Source organism: Mus musculus, chromosome 15 (genome assembly GCF_000001635.26).
Source record: "Mus musculus strain C57BL/6J chromosome 15, GRCm38.p6 C57BL/6J".
Lineage (NCBI taxonomy): Eukaryota > Metazoa > Chordata > Mammalia > Rodentia > Muridae > Mus > Mus musculus.
This window is the reverse complement of record NC_000081.6, coordinates 39,304,139-39,322,097: the sequence shown is the minus strand read 5'-3', so window position 1 is coordinate 39,322,097 and position 17,959 is coordinate 39,304,139. Positions and strand designations below refer to the sequence as shown.

At 38.2% G+C, this 17,959-nt stretch overlaps 1 protein-coding gene across 26 annotated transcripts in view; it reads right to left on the bottom strand.

Annotated features, from left to right (window-relative positions):
* Positions 1-17,959, bottom strand: part of Rims2 (regulating synaptic membrane exocytosis 2) — a 486,087-nt gene that overhangs the window by 362,275 nt on the left and 105,853 nt on the right. For 17 of the 26 annotated variants that reach the window (XM_017316372.2, XM_017316375.2, XM_030248291.1 and 14 more), the window contains exon 4: positions 15,995-16,006. The exons of the other annotated variants lie outside the window; for them this stretch is intronic. In XM_017316372.2, coding sequence (XP_017171861.1) covers positions 15,995-16,006 — 12 coding nt within the window. The remainder of the gene's footprint in view (positions 1-15,994; positions 16,007-17,959) is intronic. 26 annotated transcript variants of the gene reach the window in all.

Here is a 17,959-nt window from a genome sequence, read left to right as displayed (position 1 = left end):
TTGGCCACATCTCAGGTTGATTATACTCTGGTGGGCCACATGGTCTGAACCAAGAGAACCTGTTTTAATAAAGCGCTGAAACTTAATTCTTACTTTAGTTATATTTACCTTTATACACAGGATTCCAGGCCAGAACTTCTTTCTTGCCTGTGTACGATGCTATCTAGTGTAAGCATTCAATATAATAAAAATGCAGAAAAGTGAGAGGTCCCAAGATATATGATTGTCCTTAACAGCTTATCTTATGGTTTATATGAATAAGCAAATAAGCAGAACAAGCCATCGGTCATTCTATCAGACTTAAGGATCTTTGGGACACAGAAAAAGACATGCCTTAGAATAAATATTGACAAATGCAGAGAGCACAATAAACAACAATTGTGACAATGTCTCATTGGCTATTCACTTTTATTTTCTAAGTTCTCCTAAGATCAAATAATTTCACAAAAGATTAGGACACTGCTATAAACAAAGAAGCAATCACAAAGACTGATGCAGCTAATCAAAGTCCTTTAAAATGTCTGACACTGTTCTTAGATTGTAAGCTTTCAAAAGGATGTAGAGATAGCAATTAAACACTGTTGATGGTGACATAAATTAGTACAAACTTTATGACAAACAACATGGTACTTCCTCAAAAGTAATTTGTAAATAACTACGATGTGATCCAACAACACACTACTGAGTATATTTCCAAGGGAAATGAAGTAAGAACAATGAGATGTCAGATCTCCTGTAATTACAGTAGCACTATAGAATCAACTTAGGTATCTATCAACAAATAAATGGATATATGAGATACAAATATGTAAATCTATAACAAATACATGCAATGGAATCCATATACAAGAAAAAACTCTTGTCACATCTGACAGCATGGATGAGTATGTTGTTATACAAAATAAGCCATGAAAAGTAAGATAAATAGCATATGGTCTTGCTCATGAGAAATCTAAAAAAAATTAATTAATTTCCTAGGACAGAGTAGGATGGCAGTTACAAGGGAGAAGAAAGGTCATTGAATACAGATTATATATTAATTTGGATAAGAGGTAGCAAGTGCCAGAATAGGGAAGCAAATATAGTAACAAAATACAAGGAAGTGATTGCTTAAGTCCGTGACTGGCTATAAAGAGCAGGCTGAGGAGAGCAAATAAGGATTGTGACATTATAGAGTCTTCTCTTGGGTGATGAAAATGTTCCACAATTGATTTCAGTGATGGCTCTGCAATTTTGTGAACATACTGAAACTACTGGATTGCATATTTATAATGGGAGAGTTTTACTTGAGCTATGTTTTAATAAAGTTGTCCACAGTTTCAAGCAAAGAGATAGTCCCTCTGAAACACATAATTAATTCTCAAAAGGCAAAGACAGAATTCTGAAAGCACAATGGCTTGCCATATACAAGCACATTCAATGATACCACCAGCACATCTCTCTTGAGACTTTGCAGGTCTCAGTGACACACAGAGAGTGCTGACACTAGATGACAGTGAAAGATGAGCACCACATCCAAAAGATGTGGCCTTCCAACAAGAGCTGGAGAGGTTATCAATAGAACTTTCTTAGAAAACACAATACCAAAGGGAGATTCTAAAATTGCAATGACAGAATTCCCCAGGTGTGAGTCTACCAAAACCAGAAAAATATAAGAGGACCATAGATTAGGGGTGGAGAGGCTGGTCTAGAAAGGTGAATAGAAAGTGACAGGTGATATGAAATAAGAAAAGGAAAAATGGGAAGGTGTGTGTGTGAAGGTGTGTGTGTGCGTGCGTGTAAAAGTTACTTGGGCTGACAAGAACCATAGACGAATTAAAATGCCAAGACTAGGCATGAAAAACATACTTCAGAAATGGTTGACTAGGGTAATCCAAATGACTTCCAAAACAATACCTATCATCAATGTAGCCATGGGTTACTTCTTCAGAGTTGAGAACGGCCCCTACTCTTGAACTCTAACTTAACCTAGGTATCAGTTGATTTGACTTGGGTCTGCCTTAAAGACTCTTTCCAGCTATCTAGCCTCCACAGCACTAGAAAATACTGTGCTGGTAACCAGCTACTGTATAACTGAACTTAGGCTCCACACAACAGGAAGAAAACGCCTGGCAATTAAATAATTTTATTAAAAGAATTGGCAAGAAGGATTGCATCACATTTAAAATGTTCTGCACTTTTAAATTTTTAAAAGGGAAACAAATATCAGAGTAATAATATAGCTCTTAGAAAAAAATACCAGCCACTAATTTGATATGGAAAAATATCCTGAATAGATTAGGAAGTTTATAAATAAGCACCAAAAAACACACAAATAATCCAAATAATCCAATCAACAAGTAGACACATGAACTGAACAACTAGTTCTTATAAGAAATACATAAATGATTAGTAAGTACTTAAAACATTTACCATTGGGGGTTTCCACCTGTGCTAGGAGCTGATCCTGTGCCACAGCTATCCATACTCAAATACCACCTGGAGAGAAATGGTCTCAGGAGGGCTGACACACCTGTGGGCACAGATAAGACCACCACTTCTGCTCGGAGGGACCCACTCAGAATCCTCAGGACACAGGAACCAAGGAGTAGCCAGGAACAGGATCCTTCCGGTTTCTGTCTACAAACCAGGGCTGAACTAGTCTCCCAGGAGTACTGACACATGGGCTTGCAGGAGGGATAAGTCACAATCAGAGACAGCAAGACCAGCTAAGAACAGAGATAAGCAGAGGGCAAGAGGCAAGGGCAAGAGCATAATCAACAGAAACTGAGGTTACTGGACATCATCAGAAAGCAGATCTCCCACTACAGTGAGCCCTGGATACTCCCAACACACCAGAAAAGCAAGACTCTGAATAAAAACCACATCCCAAAATGATAGAGGACTTTAAGAAGGGCATAAATAATCCCCTTAAAGATATACAGGAGAACACAGGTAAACAGGTAGAAGCCCGTAAAAGGGAAGCACAAAAACCCATTAAAAATTAGAGAAAAACACAAACAGGTGAAGGAATTGAACAAAACCATACAGGATCTAAAAATGGAAATAGAAAAAATTTTTAAAAAATCACAAAGGGAGACAAACCTGGAGATAGAAAACATAGGAAAGAGATCAAGAGTCATAGAAACAAGCATCACCAACAGAATACAAGAGATCGAAGAGAGAATCTCAGGTGCAGAAGATACAAAAAAAAAAAAAAATGGACACAACAGTCAAAGAAAATGCAAAGTGCAAAACACTCCTAACCCAAAACATCCAGGAAATACAGGACACAATGAGAAGACCAAACCAAAGGATAATAGGTATGGAAGAGAGTGAAGATTCCCAGCTTAAAGAGTATGTAACTATCTTCAACAAAATTATACAAGAAAACTTCCCTACCTTAAAGGAAGAGATGCCCATAAACATAGAAGAAGCCTACAGAATGCCAAATAGACTGGACCAGAAAAGAAATTCCTCCTGTTACATAATAGTCAAAACAACAAATGCACAAAACAAAGAAAGAATATTAAAAGCAGTAAGGAAAAAAGGTCAAGTAACATATAAAGGCAGACCTATCAGAATTACACCAGATTTCTCACCAGAGACTAAAAAGCTAGAAGATCCTGGGCAGATATCATACAGACTCTAAGAGAACACAAATGCCAGCCCAGGCTACTATACCCAGCAAAACTCTCAATTACCATAGATGAAGAAACCAAGATATTCCAAGACAAAAACAAATTCACACAATATCTCTCCACAAATTCAGCTATACAAAGGATAATATATGGAAAACTCCAACACAAGGAGGGAGACTACATATTAGAAAAAGCAAGAAAGTAATTTTCTTTCAACAAACCCAAAAGAAGATAGCCACACAAACATAATTCTAACTCTAACAACAAAAATAAGAGGAAGCAACAATCACTATTCTTTAATATCTCTTAAAAGTCAATGGACTCAATTCCTCAATAAAAAGACATAGAAAAACAAACTGGATACATAAACAGGACCCAGCATTTTCCTACATACAGAAAATGTACCTCAGTGTCAAAGACAGACACTACCTCAGAATAAAGGGCTGAAAAAGAATTCTCCAAGCAAATGGTCCCAAGAAACAAGCTGGAGTAGCCATTCTAATATAGAATAAAATCGACTTTAAACCAAAACTTATCAAAAAGGATAAGGAAGGACACTTCATACTCACAAAAGAAAATATCTACCAATATGAACTCTCAATTCTGAAAACCTATGCTCCAAATGCAAGGGCACCCACATTCATAAAAGAAACTTTATTAAAGCTCAAAGCAAACATTGCACCTCACACAATATTAGTGGGAGAATTCAAAACCCCACTCTCACCAATGGAAACATCATGGAAACACAAACTAAACAGAGAAACAGTAAAACTTACAGAAGTTATGGACCAAATGCATTTAACAGACATCTATAGAGCATTTCATCCTAAAACAAAAGAATATACCTTCTTCTAAGCACCTCAATGGCACTTTCTCCAAAACTGATGATATAATCAGTCACAAAACAGATATCAACAGATACAGGAAGATTGGAATAATCCCATACATCCTATCAGATCACCACAGACTAAGGCTGGTCTTCAATAGCAACAAAAACAACAGAAAGCCCACATACACATGGAAGTTGAACAATGCCCTACTCAATGATAACTTGGTCAAGGAAGAAATAAAGAAAGAAATTAAAGACTTTTTAGATTTTAATGAAAATGAAGGCACAACATACCCAAACTTATGGGACACAATGAAAGCAGTGCTAAGAGGAAAAATCAGACCTCTGAGTACCTCTAAAAAGAAAATGGAGAGAGCTTATGCAAACAGCTTTACAGCACACCTGAAAGCTATAGAACAAAAAGAAGCAAATACACCCAAGAGGAGTAAACAGCAGGAAATAATCAAACTCAGGGCTGAAATCAACCAAGTAGAAGCAAAAAGAACTATACAATGAATCAACAAAACCAGGAGTTGGTTCTTTGAGAAAGTCAACAAGATAGATAAACCCTTAGCCAGAATAACCAGGGGGCACAGAGACAGTATCCAAATTAACAAAATCAGAAATGAAAAGGGAGATATAACAACAGAAACTGAGGAAAGTCAAAAAGTTATCAGATCCTACTACAAAAGCCTATATTCAACAAAACTGGAAAGTATGGATGAAATGGACAATTTTCTAAACAGATACCAAATACCAAAGTTAAATCAGGATCAGATAAACCATCTAAACAGTCCCATAAACCCTAAAGGAATAGAAGCAGTCATTAAAAGTCTCCCAACCAACAAAAGCACAGGACCAGATGGGTTTACTGCAGAATTCTATCAGACTTTCAAAGAAGACCTAATACCAATACTCTTCGATCTATTCCACAAAATAGAAACAGAAGGTACTCTACCCAATTCATTCTATGAAGCCACAATTACTCTGATACCTAAACCTCACGAAGACCTAACATAGTAAGAGAACTTCAGACCAATTTCTCTTATGAATGTCAATGCAAAAATACTCAGTAAAATTCTCACAAACCGAATCCAAGAACATATCAAAACGATCATTCACCACAATCAAGTAGGCTTCATCCCAGGGATGCAGGGATGGTTCAATATTCAGAAATCCATCAACACAATCCACTACATAAATAAATCAAAGCAAAAAAAAAAAAAAAAAACCCACATGATCATTTCATTAGATGCTGAAAAAGCATTTGACAAAACTCAACATCCTCTCAAATTGATCTCCTCTTTACCTTTGTTTATTACTATTACATGTATATGAATAAATACATAAATACCAAAAAATAAAGGTTTTTTAAATTTAAAAAAACCTTTAACATTGTTAGCCATCAGGGAAATATAAATGAAAGGTACACTTAGGTTTCAACTCAACACAGTCAGAATGTCTATCATCAAAAACATAAAACAACACGTGCCTGTGAGGACAGAGCAGAACAGTCTTCCACACTGCTGGTGGGAACTGCAACTGATACAACCACCATGGAAGTCAGTGTAGACGTTCCTAAAAACTACACACAGATGCTGTACTCTTTGGGTTAGGGTTAAATGTTCTATAGAGATCTGTCAAGTTCATTTGCTTCATAAAGTCTGTTAGCTCCAGTATTTCTCTGTTTAGTTTTTATCTGGATGACCTGTCCATCGTTAAGAGTTGGGTATTAAAGTCTCCCACTATCAATATAAAAGGGTTAATTCATAAGGGTTAATGGTGTTCCCTTTACAAATGTAGGTGTCCTTGCATTTGGGACTCAGATGTTAAGAACTGAAATATCATCTTGGTAGATTTTTCCTTTGATGAATATGAACTGCTGTTCCCTTTCTCTTTTGATTAATTTTGGTATGAAGTCTATTTTATAAGATACTAGAATGGCTATAACAGCCAACCCTTTATCCTGAGGTAATATCTATCTTTGTTTCTGAGATGTGTTTCTTGAGTGTACCAGAAGGATGGATCCAGGTTTTGCATTCATTCTGTTAGCCTAAATTGGAGAATTGAGTCGATTGATATTGAGAGAGATCAGTAATCAGTGATTGTTAATTCCTATTATTTTGGTAGTGGTAGTGATAGAGGGTACTAGGGAAGTAGGAAACAGAAAGGGAGAGACAGACGGAGAGAGGGGGAGAGAGAGGGAGAGGGGGGGAGAGAGAGAGAGAGAGAGAGAGAGAGAGAGAGAGAGAGAGAGAGAGAGAGAGGGGAGTGTGCTTACATGTGTATGTGTGTTCCCCTTCTTTTGATTTTGCTAGTGTATTGATAGTGATTCCTCGGGGACTATGTATGAGTCAGAGAGCTAGCAAAATGTGCAGACACCATGTGTGATCCATGCCTGTTCTCACCAAGTTAGGTACAGTTCTGGTATAAATATACTTAGTCAAATCTCCATCTTCATATAAACTATCAGCCAAACAGAGAATGATTTCAAATTAGTTGCAATTAATTTCATTAAGTTTTATTTGCAAATTTCAGTCTAATCACCTTAACGTTGACTTTGTGAAATAGAAAACTTTAGTCTCTCAGATATTTATATTAATTTGCTATTAGCACCTTAGGGTAATCTAAGCAAGTATGTGCCTACAAAGATATTTTTACAGGCAAAAGCATAAATACAAACATGATTACCTGGAGAACATGTTTCTATACAAAATAAAATTTTATTCCACTTATATATTTTTGAAAATCAGTCAAAATAGATGTGTCTATAATTCTTTAATACACATTTCATCTCTGCTAGTATTTTGATTAAAAATATTTCCAATGTATAAGAAACAAAATAGGGAGCTGGTAACATAGGGTTTTAAAAGCACTTTCCATGGAGTCTGATAAGCTAATCTGAGTTCAGTCCATATAATGTAGAAGGAGAGGCCTTGTACTAGGGCATATCAGCAGCTTGTCTGCTCCCCTGAAGACCCCACAGTGTAAAGGCTTCCTAGGAGACCTGCTGCATGCAGAGCAACAGGTAAGAGACCCTGCCAAATAACGGAAACAGCTGGGAACTCCAAAGGAGCCCAGCAGACACAGAACCCATCCCCTCTGCTCAAACTCCACTTTCCAGCCTTCACCTTCTGCCAGGGCAGAGCAGTAGTTTGTCCCACTGAAGACCCCCAAAGTCTAAAGGCCTCCCAAGAGATCTGCTGTACCCAAGGCAACAAACCCTACCATCTGAAGACCTCCCAGGAGATCTGCTGCAGTCAGGGCAACAGTCATTAGCATGCATGCCCCTCTGAAGACCAGACAGTATGAAGCCCTCCCAGGAGATCAACTTCAGCCAGAACCACAGGTCTCCCAGGAGACCTGCAGCAACCCAGGACACAGGAGGCAGGCTCCAGACAGAGACTCCCAGGCTAGCTAACACCAGAGATAAATAGATGGCAGGAGGCAAGGACAAGACCATAAGCAACAGAAGCCAATATACTTTGGCACCATAAGAACCCAGTTCTCTCACCATAGAGAGACCTGGATACCCAAATACACCTGAAAACCAGGATGCTGACCTAAAATCTTATCTCATGAAGATAATAGATTCCTTTAAGGAGGATAATTCACTGAAAGAAATACAGGAAAACACAATCAAATAGGTGAAGGAATTGAACAAACCAGTCCAAGACCTAAAAGTGGAAGTAAAAACAATAAAGAAAACACAATGAAGGCAACCCTTGGAAATGAAAAACTTAGGAAGGTGTCAAGAGCTAGAGATGCAAACATCACCAACAGAATACTTGAAATAGAAGAGAGAATCTCAGACGCAGATGATATTGACACAACAGTCAAAGAAAATTCAAAACATAAGAAATGCCTTTCCCCAAAACATCACAGAAATCCAGGATACAATGAGAAGACCAAACCTAAAAATAATAAGAATAAAAGAGAGCAAAGATTCCCAGCTCAAAGGACCAGAAAACATCTTCAGCAAAATTATAGAAAAAAACTTCACTAACCTAAAGAAAGAGATGGTCATAAACTTACAAGAAGCCTACAGAACACTAAAAAGATTGGGCCAGAAAAAAAAAAAAAACTACTCCTATCACATAATAATAAAAACACCAAATGCACAGAAAAATGAAATATTAACAGCTGTAAGGGAAAAAGTCCAAGTAACATATAAGGGCAGAGCTATCAAAATTGCACCAGACTTCTCACCAGAGACCTTAAAAGCCAGAAGAGCCTGAACTGAAAGCCCTAAGAGAACAAAAATGCCAGTCCAGGCTGCTATACCCTGCAAAACTCTCAATCAGCATAGATGGAGAAATCAAAATATTGATGACAAAACCATATTTAAACAAAGTCTATCTACCAATCCAGCCCTACAGAGGATTCTAGAAAGAAAGAAAGAAAGAAAGAAAGAAAGAAAGAAAGAAAGAAAGAAAGAAAGAAAGAAAAAAAACAACTCCAACACGAAGAAGGTATCTACACCCAAACAAACAAACAAACAAAAACAAAAATAAAATAAAATAAAAACCAAGAAATTAATCATCACACAACACAACCAAAAGGAAAGAATCACATACACATAAACAACAACAACAAACACAATGGGAACTGACCATCATCTGTCCTTATTATCTCTCAATATCAATGGACTCAATTCCTCCAATAAAAAGACATGAGCTAAAAGACTAGATCCAGAATTTTGAGGCATGCAAGAAACACATATCAATGACAAAGACAGAACCTACCTCAGAGTTAAAGGCAAATTGTCCCAAAACACAAGCAGGAGTTGCCATCCAATAAAATAGACTTTAAACCAAAAGACTATCAAGTTATCAAGTGAGATGAGGAAGGACCCTTCCTATTCATCAAAGGATAAATCCACCAAGAAAAAAATTTCAATTCTAAATATCTATGACCCATATTCATAAAAGAAACTTTACTAAACCTCAAAATACACACTGAACTCCATACAATAGTAGTGGGAGACTTCAACACCCCACTCTCACCAACGGACGGGTCACTGAAACAGAAAATAAACAGAGACACAGCAAAACTAATAGAGGTTATGAACCAAATGGATTTAAAAGAAATCTACAGAACATTTCACCTAAAACAAAAGCATATACCTTCCTCTCAGCACCTCATGGTACTTTCTCCAAAATTGACCATATAATCAATTACAAACAAGCCTCAAATGATACAAGATTGAAATAATTTTATGCATGCTATCAGATCACCATGGACCAAGGTTAGACTTCAGTAACAACAAAAACAACAGAAAGCCCGCATACCCATAGAAACTGAACAACTCTGTACTCAATAGTAACTTGGTTAGGGAAGAAATAAAAAAAGAAATTAAAGACTTCCAGGAATTCAATGAAAATGATGACACAGCATACCCAAACTTATGGGACACAATGAAAGCAGTGCTAAGAGGAAAATTCACAGCTCTAAATACCCTCTTTTAAAAATTGAAAAGATCCTACACTAGCAACTTAACAGTACACCTGAGAGCTCTAGAACAAAAAGAATAAACACACCCAAAAGGAGTAGACTGCAGGAAATAATCAAACTCAGGGAAGAAATCAACCAAATATGGTGTGCTTACAGACAGAAACCTAGTGCATGGCTGCCCTCTAGGAGGCCTAACAAGCTCCTGACTGAGACAGAAGCAGATATTTATGCCCAACCAATGGACTGAAGTTGGGACCCCTGTGGTTGAATTAAGGAAAAGCTAGAAGAAGCTGAGGAGGAGGGCAACCCCATAGGAAGACCAGCAGTCTCAACTAACCTGGACCCTGAAAGTCAAACTCTGACACTCAGGCACCAGTTAGGAAGCACACATTAACTGGTCTAAGCACACGCACACACACACACACACACACACACACACACACACACACACACACACACAGCAGAGGACTGTCTGGTCTGGTCTCAGTGAGAGAAGAAGGGCTTAACCATGGAGAGATTTGTGGCCCCAGAGAGTGGTGAGGCCTGATGGGGGGCCGGGGGTTGGGGGGTGGGAACATCCTCTTGGAGACAGGGGAGGAAGTATGGGATGAGGAACTGTGGGAGGATGGACTGGGAGGAGGGTAATGATTGGACTGTAAAAAATTAAAAGTAATTAAAAAAGAAAAAAGTGGGAGGAGAGGACCAACCTCCACAAAGTTCTCTGACTTTTGACCTCCATACATGTGCCAGGGCAGGCTTGTGCCCCCACATGCACACATCATGCTTATATATGCATCATCATAATCAATAACATCTAATTTTTAAAGAAACAAAAAACTGATTGCTGTTAGCAGAAAAAATTTAAGGAAAAAGTATTTTCTCTGGTTGTAAAAAGTTGTCTGACTGTGGATTGCTGCCTATATGCAGGTGAGGGCAGGCACAAGATAAGGCTTGAGCCTGTGATTGGGCAGTGGATAAAGAAGGCGGGCTGAGTGTTTTAGAGACAGGAGAAATAGGGACATACAGGTAGAAGGAAGGAAATGGAGGAAAAGAAGGATGAACCAAATCCGTGTGGCTTTAAAGAGCCACAGGAAGCTATGGACATCATAGAAGGGATGGATTAATACAGGACAATTTGTCCAATCTATATCAATATCAGTTTGCTCTGAGTTCATTATGTAGGCATTTTGTGGGTTGAGAATCTACTGATATAAATCTGACTGATAAATTATAAGCCTCTAGAGTTTTGATTTTACCAGGTTACAGGAATTCGTGACAGCGACCACAGGGGGCAGATGGCTGGGAATGGGAACAGGATCCACAGCAAGAGAACAGTTGGTTGAGTTGGTTGGCCACCTCATGGGGACCATGGGAACCTTGGTGTCAGGGAAACCACGTTATTAGAGCATAGCCAGCGCTAGCATGGTTTTTTTTTTTTTTTTTTACATTTCACACAACATCTGACAGCCTTGGGTAAATGACTGTGATGATAACTCTTAAATTTCAACTTGTTGCATGGAGAAACTCCTACAGAACTAGTGAAGCACACTTCTGGAAGTATACACAACAGTATTTTCTGAAGGACTGACATATAAGAAAGCAACTAAGGAGGAAAGAACTGCCCTGTTAGTGATCTTACCACCCAGTAGTCTGGGAAGACAGGTGGACAGACATAAAAGAAGAAAATCCCGCCAGCTTTTGCACACTCCACTCTCTGAGCAACTGTTTGTTGCTGCTGCTTTTGCTTCTTTGGACGTTCTTTGAACGTCTCCAGCTTCCCTAGTCTTACAACACAGATTTCCAACATCCAAGGAGCTTCAAGTCTGAGACTGGAAGTGCATCACTGCCCCACCTCAGTTCTGAGGCTTCTAGGTTCTAGAACTGAGCAGCTCTCGGTACTCTGCCCTTCCAGCATACCAAAAGCCACTGCTGAACTAAGTACCCTCCAGTCATGAAACCCAGTCCAATAAATTCACTAGTTCTGTCCCCAAAGAACATCTGTTCAAACAATATGAACTAACCAGTACCCCCAGAGCTGTGTCTCTAGCTGTATATGTAGCAGAGGATGACCTAGTCTGCCATCAATGGGAGGAGAGGCCCTTGATCTTGTGAAGATCATATGCCCCAGTACAGGGGAATGCCAGGGCCAGGAAGCGGGAGTGGGTGGGTTGGGGAGCAGGTCGGGGGGAGGGTATAGGAGATTTTTGGGATAGCATTTAAAATGTAAATTAAAAATATCTAATAAAAAAGGAACATCTGGTCAAATACATCCTAAGGACTCTAATACTCTTGGTCTTTCTTTCATCGTAACAAACGACAAATCATGTCAGGATAGCACATTTGCATTAAGAGGTAGTGTTAACTTTTGTGCTGAATATCATGACTTCCCAGAAACTTTTTGAAATTTTCTTCTATGCCATGTACTAGAACTGTATTATACACCATTTCCAGTTCCAAGGAGAGCTAAGAACAAATTTGACTTCTTATTCCTCAAAGTCCTTTGTTCATCTATCAAGGACTAAAGATCTGTTCTTATAGTTTCAAGGCTGTGGTAAGACGACTTTATAACAAGTTGTAATAAACTATAATGAAACACAGCACCAGGGTCCTGAGAACCAGTGGCTAGAGTCAATGTAAATGGGTAGAGAAGCTTTTGTCTAATACTTTGGATTCTTGGTTACGATTATCTCATTTTCTACAATCTTTGTTAGTGGCATGTAACACTTTAAGAACTGCATTTGGTTGTTAAAGGAGAGGGAGCATTGTTGAGATAGGAATATCAGCTGACTCCTAGTCACTGCCTGCATTACATTAGGTTTTTATCCCAAAGCTAATAACCACCTATCAGTCAACTGTGACATTATCTTCAACATCCTCTGAAGTCAAGTATAATCAGAAAGTTCAAATTGTGGCTTTTAGATATTAGTGATTTCTTTAAAACTTAATCTAAATCTCTGAGGCTGTCACAAAGCAAGTGTGTATGTCAGGAGAGTCATCTGCAGGCCACAGCCAAGTCTAACTCCCTTTCTTCCTTCCATCTGAAGATGTAACTTTTCATGCTTAGTTTTTAGGACCCTATAGCTTAAGATATAAATACTGCAAAGGGATGAGGCACTAAGGAGAAGGAATTCCTGAATTCATTTTCATCAAAAAGGTAGCACAGCTGAAGCAGATGTCCAACATTTTCCAAAGTCTTGTTTCCAATCCCATTTTCCTTCCAGAGAAATTGGGGAAGTATCTCTAAGCTTGACTACTCCCTTCATTAAAATACTAATAATTTATTAAGTGGTATCTAAGGCTTATGGAGAACTCTTGCATCAACAGATGTCCACTTTCACTTTCTGAGACTCAAAGACAACTTTTGATGGGGCATGGGGAGAGCGTGCACTCTTCCAGGAAGTGCAGAAGCCGGCTCTAGGTGAATGGGGTAAAACCCAGGAGGCATGGAAGCTGCCTTGGCCCTGGAGAAGAACCTGAACCAGGCCCTCTTGGATCTGCATGCCCTGGGTTCTGCCCGCGCAGACCGTCATCTCTGTGACTTCTTGGAAAGCCACTTCCTGGATATGGGGGTGAAGCGCATCAAGAAGATGGGTAACCACCTGACCAACCTCCGTAGGCTGGCAGGACCACAACCAGCGCAGACTGGCGCGCCCCAGGGATCTCTGAGTGAGTATCTCTCTGAGCGCCTCACTCTCAAGCACGACTAGGAGGCCTCTGTGCCTTCCAAGGGGCTCCCCCCTCTGCTCTGCACCAGTCCGCCTTGGGACCTTCACCAGAATGAATCTCTCAAGCCACTAGACAGCTTTGTAACCGCTCTGGAGCCTCTCTCAAGTCTTGGACCAAGTTAAAATAAAGCTTTTTGAGACAGAAAAAATTTTAAATTAAAATTGAATTTACTCATAACTATATCAGTAAAACATTTCTCAAGTGTTTAACAGCTTATGTGAACAAGAGTCACAAAATGGTCTGTAGCTTTATTTACATGTTCCAAATCCATACAAACTAGTACATTTTATCTACTAGTCACCCTTAACTAACTAGAGACTGATAAGCATGGAATCTTTTTTTCATGTTTAATGTGAAAACAATGACTTCGTGGAGTTTACAAAGCAAATATGAAGCACCACTTCACGTTAACTTTGATGGCTACATTATGTCATCAAGAAGTACCATGATAACTGATGTCACAATTTATGCTTTCCAAAATGCAAAATGCTATAACACATAAATGATGTGAATTCATGAATGCTGCTGAGGAGTGGGGCTGCTCTAAACCTTCCATACAGCAAGAGATGAGCTGCTAAACCAGAATAGTTACAGAAGTATAATGTTTCATGCAGAACTTAAAGGGGGTGGGGGGAGAATCATTCTTATCCCAAATTTAAAGTCTCTGTTTCTTGTTTATCAGTTTTCTGAAACAAGCGCTTCAAAGGACAACTCAATAACTTTTTATTTAAATATAGTAACTCTTAAATTCCCAAGTAAATGGTACTTTTGAGGCGGCTTTCACAGCCAGTGACAGTGGGAACAATTCACTGAAAACAACAAGTTATCCCACCCAGTGAAAATTCCTTCTGCTGGCTCTCAGAGATACCTGGGAGGATTCTGGGGAGGACTTGGCTAATTATCCCAGGAAAATGCTGCCTCATCTGACACTGGATACTCATAGTGGACCCAAGACATCTTATCTTTGGGCTACTTTTTAAAGAGAGAGGGAGGGAGAGAGAGAGAGAGAGAGAGAGAGAGAGAGAGAGAGAGAGAGAGAGAGAGAGAGCGCTCTTTTATTCTAATTAAGCCAATCTTCAGGTAGACACCTAGAAAGAAAGGGCTTCTAAAACATGAACATGAGCTCTGGCATTAGCAACCCAACTTCCACTCCAAAATTACTGAAATATTTATGGGTAAAATTAACTCTTACAGAAACCTTCTAACTGAGAATAAATATTGAGGAGTCACCACTGACACAAATTATCTGGTGACCTTTTTATGCACATTTTATAAAATGTCGGAAAATAAATCATAAGCTATAATTCTAATTACACAATGTTTGTAAAAGAATGACTTGTTGCTAGAAGCCATGTTTTAGTTTAGCTGATTTTGGACAGTGAGAATGAAGTCTGATCAGCACATGAAAGCTGGGTTTTCATCATTACATTTTCAATTTCCAGGATAGGAGGCATGATAAAAACAATAAAACAAAACAAACAAACAAAAAGCCAGATAGTAGTTAGACCATTATGCATCCTATATTAACTCCAAACACAAAAGTTGCCATAGAGACTCTGAAAGTCATTAACCACACGAGTTGTCTCTCTGTGGGTAAGCTGTGGTAGGAAGCAGAAAGCTCATGGGTTCTCTGAAAAATCACCCCAAAGATGATGCAGTTTGTACATTAATTGACCTGTTAATCTTCAAAACAGCCTCTAAGGTTGTTAGGATTTCTACAGGACTTTTCAGACGTTCTTGGGCAGATATCAAACTCTTTCAGACGTTCTTGGGCAGATATCAAACTATGAAAAACTTCACTAACTCCTCAAACAAACTATTAAGATAAAACAACAATGTATTAAATATTTATGATAAACACAAAAGACGAGTTTCAGTGAACCCACTTTCAACAGTATTTTAGTTTGTTGTAACTGTCTTTGACCCCAGGTATTAAGTTGGAAACTTTATAAAACCTGACCAAGAGTGAGTTGTGGAAAACAGGTAGGGTACTGATCACAATGGACAATTCTGTGACAATCCAGTCTCAGTCTTTTCAGGGTCTCAAAAATGGGAGGATTGGATGGGCGCAAAATCAGTAGGTAGTAATGTTTTCCACCAGAGACACAATAACAAAAGTATTAACTTGTAAAAACTAAGGGATCTATAAAGAATTAATATTTTCACCTCTAATACAATGAAATGCAAGTTGTTTTTCAGTAAAATCAGCATGCTTAATATGCTTAAATATGCTATACTGTTTAGCAACTGTCATGCAACATAACTAACAAAATACTTAGGAGAATAAAATTAAATACAACTATAAAATTAAATTAGCAATAACAATAAGAAAAAGTATATTAGACAGAAAGAAAAAGACTCTAACCACTTTGTCCTCCTGGTGTGAATATCCACGAAAGCAAGTTTAAAAAGACAGAAAAGACAAAACAAAAAAGAGGAATGATTAATTCCATTATAAAATAAGAGCAGCTCTTAAGAGTTCATTAGTGACATGGAAGTCAGAAAATGTTTACACTCTGACTCAATTCTAAAATTTCAACTTTATATTTAGGAGGAAATTTTTCCCATTTATTTCATTAAATTCAAATAAAAGCATGCCAAATATTATAATATATTGAGATATAAACAAAATAATTTCCATAAGACCAATTAAATAACCAAATGTTACAAAAGATAAAATGCCCTTTCACAATTCAACCTTAACTAAATCCTGAACTCAAAGAAAATAATTTGAAAACTGTTTAGAAATAAAGCTTTTACACATAAAATATAAAAATATAACATTGTTCAATTCATCAGCTACTATCAAAAGAAGAGAAAATGAAGTATTACATGAATTATGCATATCTGCTTCATAAATGAATTATTAACAGATTTCTTCTAAATTTTATATAAATGAAAAGAAAAATTGATAAAATATTATATTTGACAATTGTGGGTCATAGTTCCAATATTGTAAATGTAGAAACAAATCAAAGAAAATACATACTCAAAAGACATTAGTTTCCCTTCAAAACCCTTCCTCCTAATGGATACAGAAAATGTGGTACATCTACACAATGGAGTACTACTCAGCTATTAAAAAGAATGAATTTATGAAATTCCTAGCCAAATGGATGGACCTGGAGGGCATCATCCTGAGTGAGGTAACACATTCACAAAGGAACTCACACAATATGTACTCACTGATAAGTGGATATTAGCCCAAAACCTAGGATACCCAAGATATAAGATACAATTTCCTAAACACATGAAACTCAAGAAAAATGAAGACTTAAGTGTGGACACTATGCCCCTCCTTAGAAGTGGGAACAAAACACCCTTGGAAGGAGTTACAGAGACAAAGTTTGGAGCTGAGATGAAAGGATGGTCCATGTAGAGACTTCCATATCCAGGGATCCACCCAATAATCAGCATCCAAACGCTGACACCATTGCATACACTAGCAAGATTTTATCGAAAGGACCCAGATGTAGCTGTCTCTTGTGAGACTATGCCGGGGCCTAGCAAACACAGAAGTGGATGCTCACAGTCAGCTAATGGATGGATCACAGGGCTCCCAATGGAGGAGCTAGAGAAAGTAGCCAAGGAGCTAAAGGGATCTGCAACCCTATAGGCGGAACAACATTATGAACTAACCAGTACCTCGGAGCTCTTGACTCTAGCTGCATATGTATCAAAAGATGGCCTAGTCGGCCATCACTGGAAAGAGAGGCCCATTGGACACGCAAACTTTATATGCCCCAGTACAGGGGAACGCCAGGGCCAAAAAGGGGGAGTGGGTGGGTAGGGGATTGGGGGTGGGTGGGTATGGGGGACTTTTGGTATAGCATTGGAAATGTAAATGAGCTAAATACCTAATAAAAAATGGGAAAAACAAAACAAAAAAAAAAAAAAAACCAAAACCCTTCCTCCTTATAGTCTTTATCTCCTCCTATATACTGACAAAAAGAGCAACATATCCCTCTACCTTACTGCTTTTCTACTCTCTGTAGTTAAACTATCATCATTTTCTTTTTCATTTTGGCCTTTTTTAATCAATTGAAAGGTCCCCCTTTCATTCCACTATAATATTCTCTCAGGCCTGGTCTCTTTTAAAAAATAAATAAATAAATTAAGTTCTTCCTCTATAGTTGACCTTTGTATTAGTTCCAATTGTCAGCCTCAAGAAAACAGAGCTTGGGCTGGAGAGATGGCTCAGTAGTTAAAACCACTGACTACTCTTCCACAGCAACCACATAGTGGTTCACAACCATCTGTAGTGGGATCTGATGCCCTCTTCTGGTGTGTCTAAAGACAATGTACTTATAAAAATAAATAAATAAATAAA